Raw genomic sequence first — 7,815 nt, 5'->3', positions numbered from 1 at the left:
ATAATGTTTAAAGCAGGTACAGGTGACAAAGATATAAGCCCTTAGCAATTGCTGAAACATTTCCAGACAGGCTTAGGAAAGTGGAAAAACAACTATTTGGTTCTGTTTTCTTTAATTATTTTACTATGGCCCTTGCTTATGTTATCCTCATTTTCAATAAGTATTTTATTAATTTCTTTAGAAACTTTATCACTAGAAAATATTGCCATTGAAATACAAGCAGCAAACACAGGGACAGGGATTTGCTTCAAATTACCACATGCTGCACCTGACTTGCCTTTTGGCATGCTGAGCAAGTGACTGAGTCCAGGTGTGGTGGTGCATGCTTGCAATACCAGTCTGGGGAGGCCCAATAAAGGAGGATCACTATGAATTGGAGCTGTGTAGGAGATCCTGTACAAAATACATTTAAAAAATACAAACAGACAGACAGTCAGACAGGCACACACACACATACACACACACACACACACACACACACACACACACTGGCACTTCCATAACAGCAATCCTGGAACAGAAGAAATGAGTGAAAATGATTTGAAAAACACATGAACTACAACTAACTAAGACGTATTAAACTTGTCAGTGTATATATCATTTTTCATATGATTGGGTCATCCAAAAAGCACGCAAGACTGAACATTCCTTTTCCAAAGGCAGCTAAGTCTTGCTTAGGCTACACATTTGAAATGATTTTCCCCAGCTCTTGTGTTGGTGCAGTATGGACTAAAAGCTCTAGGGTCATATGCACATTTGTGATAACTTGGAAAATCTCCACAAAGTAGTTACCTAGAGAAATAGTAATACTTAAAGACAGTGCAGACTGATATGAAATATTATGATTCATATGCTATGAAATTCAAAGAACATTTGACAGTTTTACATTTCTGTATTAAAGTTACATTTTCCACTATATTCATTTTACTATGAGTTTTGGATTCATAGCATGACTCCTTTGACATTGAGCAGAATTTCATTTTGGAGATTTACCTAGAGGGTAGGGTGTGTGTGCACCATACATTTTCCTAGGACCCTTCTCAGAGCTCCCATGACCTCTGTATTCCTCAGGCTGTAAATGAGAGGATTTAGGGCTGGAGTGACAATTGTGTAGAAAGCAGAGATGATGTTGTCCTGTTTGGGATTGTGAAAGGAACTGGGTAGGACAAACATGATTGTAGCTGCCCCATAATACATCCCTACCACAGTCAGGTGGGAAGAGCAGGTGAAAAGTGCTTTCTTCCTCCCTTCCTTGGAGGGCATTTTCAGCACAGTGAAGAGAATTAATGTGTAGGAGGCAACAATGGCAACAAGAGGTGGAATCAGGAAGCCTGCCCCCATCACATAGACCATGAGTTCATATCTGGAGGTGTCTGCACAGGCCAGCTTCAGCAATGAGAAAATCTCACATAATAAGTGTCTGACCTTGTGGGATTTGCAGAAGGGATAGTGCATGGTATACACCGTGTATCCCAGAGCACTCAAGAATGCCAGTATCCAGGATGAGGCCACCATGAACCAGCAGATACTTGGCCTCATGAAGATCATGTAGTTCAGAGGATGGCAAATGGCCACATACCTGTCATATGCCATGAAGGCCAATAGCAGGTCTTCTGCACCACCAAGTGTCAGCTCCAGGAACATCTGAAGGGCACATCCACCAAAAGATATTCTGTTTTCTCTGTACAGAAAATCCATGAGGGCCTGGGGGGTGACAACTGATGTAATTAGCATGTCCAATAGCGAGAGTTGCCCAAGCAGGAGGTACATGGGCACATGCAGCCGGACATCTATTGTGATGATCAGGAGCAGCAGGCCATTGCTGAACAGAGCCAACATGTACAAGGTTGTGATTACGGCAAAGAGCAGCTCAGGAGACTCACTGTCACTCAGGATCCCGAGCAAGATGAAGCCACTTTCTAAGGTGGAGTTCCAGAGCTCCATTCTATGTGCATTCTTCAGTTACCTAGAACAAGGTGGATTCTCAGTGTTGTTAAAATAGAAAATAGTTTTGTAACATGAGAAGATCTTAGAATACACAATATTGAATCGCTGAGATAACATTTCCATTAGTAATTGACTTTGCCTCTTGATTTCTGAAGTTCTGATTATTAATTCATTTTAATTAAAATTCATCCAAATAGTGAATTCAGACAAGCATAACAACTAAACAGTAAGATATCACTACATGATAATTCTGTTGAAGACACAAACTCTAAACTAGAATATTTTGTAAAAGACTAAACCTGCACTCTATTAATTAAATGACATATTTTCATTTGATTTGTAACTATAGCACAATGTTTGAATGATATTTGAAATATCCAGTTGGATTTTATATAGATTTGTTTGGAATTGGAAATTTCAAACCAGCACAGGGGCTAGGGATATAGCTCAGTGGTACAGTGTGTGCCTGAAAGTTCAAAGCACTGATTTCAGTTCCCAGTACCAAAAACGAAATAAACAAAATAAACTGGCAGAGAGCTAAAACTTAAATACACCGATTATATTTCTTTTCTTCCATTTACCTTATATCTATGTTTATAGGCAGCATTCAAGGCTAAAGACAAGTCTAATTAGAAGATCTCCAGCTTGTCTACTGTCCATCACTTGGCCAGCCCAACACTCTCCATGAAGAGAGACAAGGATTCTGGCATTTCTGAAATTGTGGGATGTTATGTTTAATGTGTTGCTTTAAGAAAAAACAATTTTAACATTGAAAACCCATTGTTAAACACTATGCTACGCTGTGATCCTAGCATGTTTTAGAAATATAAAAGAACAAGCCCTACAGAAAAATATGAATGTTTACTTGAGAGAAATCATAGAAAGCAACAAAAGAACACAAATGATATGTTGCAAGAGGAACACACAACACTGTACTTTCTGCCTGGGATCCAGATGTTCACTTTTCTGGAATTGAAGAGCATTTGTGCAGGACAGAAGTACCTTTCAGTTTGAAAGGAAGAGCTCTGTTCCTAGAAACACCTCGGAGTGCCTGTTATGCCTGACCTGAGTTATACACTCTAAACAACATATTCCTGAATATTGACAACATCCTCCCCTTTAAAAACAAGAAGCAAGTATGTTAAAGGAATTTAGAACCTAACCTGGAGTCTTCCAGTGGCACTTCTATTTCCACACGTGCGCTGTCTGTGGAGTTTGGCTTTGTTCTCTTAATTCAGATTCTTTGAAACTTTGACCCCAACCTTAAGCCCTGTATATATTTAGCCTGCCCTCCAGGTAGCTGCTGATATCACTTCAATGTCAGCTTTGCTGTACAGAGGGAGAATCAACTTGATCTTTCCCACAGCCTTATCTGCAGGTGTTGACTCAAAGTGCCATTATCCAAAAATATCTAGTAACATGGCAAAACCTACAAAGACAATGGCCTAAAACTGTCTTGATCTTGTATCAGGGTGAAGGGAATAGAACGAAGAAAGTGAATTCGGAGCATGAAGATGAAAATGAAAATGAAGCACCTTAATATAAATCATTTATGTATATCGTAGCACATATACTTTAACATTACATTGGATTCCATGGGTTTCTTTGGACGCCATTTTCCTTTAGCAGTTCAAAGCTATGAGAAAATGCTACAACTGTAGCATCATGTTTTTTTTTTTTGGAGGAACCAGGGATTGAACTCAGACCCTTGCACTTGCTAGGGAAGTGCTTTTTCCACTGAGCCATCTCCCTGCCCCCTGTAGCATCATTTCTTATATAGAATTTTGGGCATTGATCCTGTGAGAGGTACCAAAACACATTCTCAGATGTAGCACAATACACAGCTTGTAAGTGACAGGTTTTGAGATTCCACTAGGGAGGAAACACTAAAATGTAGGCTACTTTACAAAGTTTCAGTCCTAATTGGTTCATTCTTTATTTCAAAAAAACAAAAACAAAAAACAAAAAACAAACAAAAAATACTAAGAATTGCATTTGACACTAATATACTAGAAAAGCTAGTAGATAAGGATTAGTGGATTTTCTTAAATTATGCTTTGAACTTTATTTTTTTCTCTCAACAATCACTTGATGTTATATATTTCCCAGAAAGAAAAGCAAAGTGCTTACCTTAGTTGGTCAGAACTGTAGCTGCCCTGTCACACAGACTTCTTATGTTTGAATGTTCTTAGAAGGTTAAAAATATTACAGTAAGTATACGTGTTCAGCTGCTCTAAATTTGCTGACCTACTTAAGTGTCTCAAGGGTCCAACTAAGCAGGAATCAACTCCTTTCTTTTCCATTCAATATTGTCCAGGTCTTCTCTGGAGATGGCAGTGGTTACTGACAGCTAAAACATGTTGGGTAGTCTATGGTGTAGCAAAAGAAAGGCTTTCCTGCTCTCACACCTGAGAAGAATCAGTAGAAACTGCTTCTGTCATAAGTTTACTTGGTGGGAATACCTGTATCCTTGTAAGAAGTATAAGACTGAGTTCTTGAGTCCAAATGCTAGACTCTATTCTCGTTGCCATGTGGGAGAGATGGTGAAAGCCACAAGATACTGGAGAATATACATTTTGGATGCACAGCCCAAAAGGAGCACTAATGTTTGGCCACATGCTCCCTGGAGCCATCTCCTTGCTGTGACTTCTGATCCATGACCTCTTCTCCCTTCTCTGTTCTACACCTATCTTCAGAGGGACTTATCATTGAAACCTAAATTCCCCAGATCCCCCATAAGTATAGGCCAAGGGAATAGGCTGTTCGTGAATCTTCTTTGGCATGTTTTGTGTACTGGTATTTCTCTGTTGTTTTGTTACTAAATGAGGTCGGTGGGGCCATAATTTTGTTTTCCCTGATGAACATGATGATAACCTATTTGCAAATTACTCACTGATAGCTGGACCTTGTGTAGAACATCTATAATCCCAGAATTTGTGAGGCTGAGGCAGGAGAATCACTAGTGGTAGAAGGCTAGCTTGGGTGCAATTGTTAGATCAAGAGCAGCCTGAACTACACAGTCAGATGCTGTCTCAACATATATCTTTGTGAAAATGATTTCCTAACTGAGTAAACCAGGAAGTAAATTTAATTGTTTTGCATTCTTGTGCCCCACATCATATGCAGGATTTCCTGGCTTAGTGTAAGATGCTGATTCTATTCTTTATGTTGGCTTCCAACTGAATGTGTCAACTCTGGATGAAGTCTGTGAACATGAGCTTTTTCCTTCATTGATTTTGGTGGTCTATTTGGCTAATTTACAGGCATATTCCTCACTGTTTCTGTTGTCTGCCACCAGTAATTCCTGAACTGAAAGTTCTAAGCTTTATGTATTAGTGGAAAATAACTTAGAAATCCTTTACTGAAGATGTCCAGTGTCACTATGAATTAAAATCTTCAAAATTCCCAAGAGAAAGATTAGTGGCTAAATAAGTACACTTAGATGACAGTGGTCTATAAATGCCTGTAATAGTGCAAAGGTAGAATATCCTCATGGTTTATAAGATTTTTCAAAATATTGTCCACAAAAAACTTGAACACACAATAAACAGAGAAATAACAAAAGGGGATCTTGTGGTTTGGAGCTATGAAGGGATTGACAATTCTTCTTAGGGCAGAGGAATAATTTCAAAACTTTTTGTGATACTGGAGATTGAACTCAAGACCTTGCATTTTCCAAGCAACCACTTATCCTACTGAGCTATCTCCCCAGCCCAACAACATGTATTGTATAATAAAATAACTACAGTTTTATGAAAACCTCTAACTTGAAAATTTCTTCAAAATCCTTGCTGGAGCCTAACTGAGCCCTGGCCAGTCATCCTCTCTTGGAAGATGGCCACATGGACATGTTGAGCCTTGCCAACTCCCTTTCTGGAACATGGAAGAGTACTGTCTGCCATCCTCACCCTGAAGATGGCTAAGGGAACTTGGTGGGTTCCCTGTCTACTCTCACTGGGGCTTCTCTGAACTCCCGCTTCACAATGTTAATCAAAAGACTATTGTGGTAGCCTGTGAAAGCCATGGAGAGCCCTATCCTGTGCCCAGACAACATTAGAGAGCCTTGCAAAACCTGGGCATACCCTCATCATCATCAGATTCTCCTTGAGTTGTGGGTCACAGTCCTGTGCTCTACTAAAGTGGAAACTACAGTGAACCCTTCACAGCAGGGGTTTTGCTCAACATACCCTGCCCTCTCACTCTCCTGACAGCCTTTCTCATTGGCCCCTTGTTTCCTGAAAATTCACTGCAAGTAAAAGAGAAAATTGAAAGGAAAGAACAAAAGGCCATCTCAGACCTCTAGCCTACCTAAAACAATTCGAGCAGACAAGGTCATAGAAGAACATGAAAGTCACACACCTGAAATTTCTGATATGATAGCAACTGAAATAAAGAAATATATCCATCAGTCTATGGAGGAAATAATTTCAGAATTATCTCTCTGATAAGAAAAGGAAATGACAACAATCATGAGAAAATTGCTCAGTACTGATTAACAATTAAAAACTTAGGAGGACTCTGGTTGGCATGTGGGACTCTGGCAAATTGTGATCAATGCACCAAGTGCATGCAGGCACGGAGCTTTCCTGGCACCTGGCACAGGTGTTCTTTTCTTTCAATGCTTTCTTTTACTTGCAGTGAATTTTAAAGAAACAAGGGGCCAATGACTTAAGAACTTTGGAGGATTCTGTATGATCCACAGTACTCTGGTAAGCCCTGAAACTCAGTCCCAGTGCGCAAGCAAGAAGATTGTGCATGCACTTGTCCAACGTTAAGAATATTGGAGGATTCTGGGTGGCCCTTGGGAGTCAGGGGAATGTAGCTGATACCCATCACCTACACCAAAGTTTGTTGAATATTGACCAGTCATCTGTGACTAGTAGTGAAAACTTTGGTAAGGCATACCCTACTCCGCACTATATCAGAATCCTTACTGACTCACTCCACAATATTCTCTTGCTATTTCTAAGTTCAGGTTATTTTTGAAGCTTTAAAAATATTAAAGGACTGGAGCAAAAGGAAATTTCAAACCTCCAGGCCACGCAGAACTAATTCAGGAAACAATGGCATAGAAGAACTTGAAATCACAAACCTGAAATTTCTGAAATGATAGCAATTGAAGTAAAAAAAGAAAAGTCCATCAGGCTATAGAAGAATAAGACCTGAAGTAATCTGTCAGTACATAGATGAAATGACAAGAATTGTGAACGAATTACTCAGCATAACTAAAGCAGACAGAGAAAAAGTAGAAGAAAATAGATGGAAACACTGAATGAATAACAGGAAAGAACTAGCATGCAGAAAACAGATTGAAGTAGATGTCCAGGAAATGAAGAATTCTATTAAAAGTTGGAAAAGCCACTTGAATAAAACTGAAGATAGACATCCACACCTCAAAAACAGAGGTGAGACTAACGAACAGCTTTTATTATATTGGTCTTGTGTGAGATTTCTTGGATCTTGATAGTATTTGTCTGATTGTGTTTTTAGTTGGGTTGTTGTTATTTAGAGTTCTGTATGCTTTGGTTACCTGAATGCCCAATTGTTTCAGCATATTTGCGAAGGTTTCTGCTATTACTTCTGTCCATAATTTTTTATATAATTTGTATTGACTTCTTTTCATTGATTCTTATTATTCTCATGTTGTTCATCTTTGCATCATCTTGCAGGTGATGGATTATTCTTGCCTGCATCCTAGTTGTTTTTTGGAGATCTTTTCTTACCTTTTCAGTAGTTGCGATGATGTATTCAAGATGTGAAACTCTATGATCACTTTCTTTTTTTTCCAAAATTTTATTGATAAACAGCAATGAGACAGTTTCAAATCAAATCGGAAGTACAGTTTCAACAAATAATACACTGCATATA

At 38.9% G+C, this 7,815-nt stretch overlaps 1 protein-coding gene across 1 annotated transcript; it reads right to left on the bottom strand.

The window, feature by feature from the left end:
• Positions 1-993: 993 nt before the first annotated feature.
• LOC101566685 (olfactory receptor 2AG1-like) lies at positions 994-1,944 on the bottom strand. Its single transcript, XM_004648194.1, has one exon. The coding sequence runs from the start codon at positions 1,942-1,944 to the stop codon at positions 994-996; it is 951 nt and encodes a 316-aa protein (XP_004648251.1).
• Between the last annotated feature and the right edge of the window lie 5,871 nt (positions 1,945-7,815).

The sequence above is a fragment of the Octodon degus genome, unplaced genomic scaffold, assembly GCF_000260255.1.
Source record: "Octodon degus isolate 3935 unplaced genomic scaffold, OctDeg1.0 scaffold00359, whole genome shotgun sequence".
Taxonomy (NCBI): Eukaryota; Metazoa; Chordata; class Mammalia; order Rodentia; family Octodontidae; genus Octodon; species Octodon degus.
This window is presented reverse-complemented; position numbering and strand designations above follow the sequence as displayed.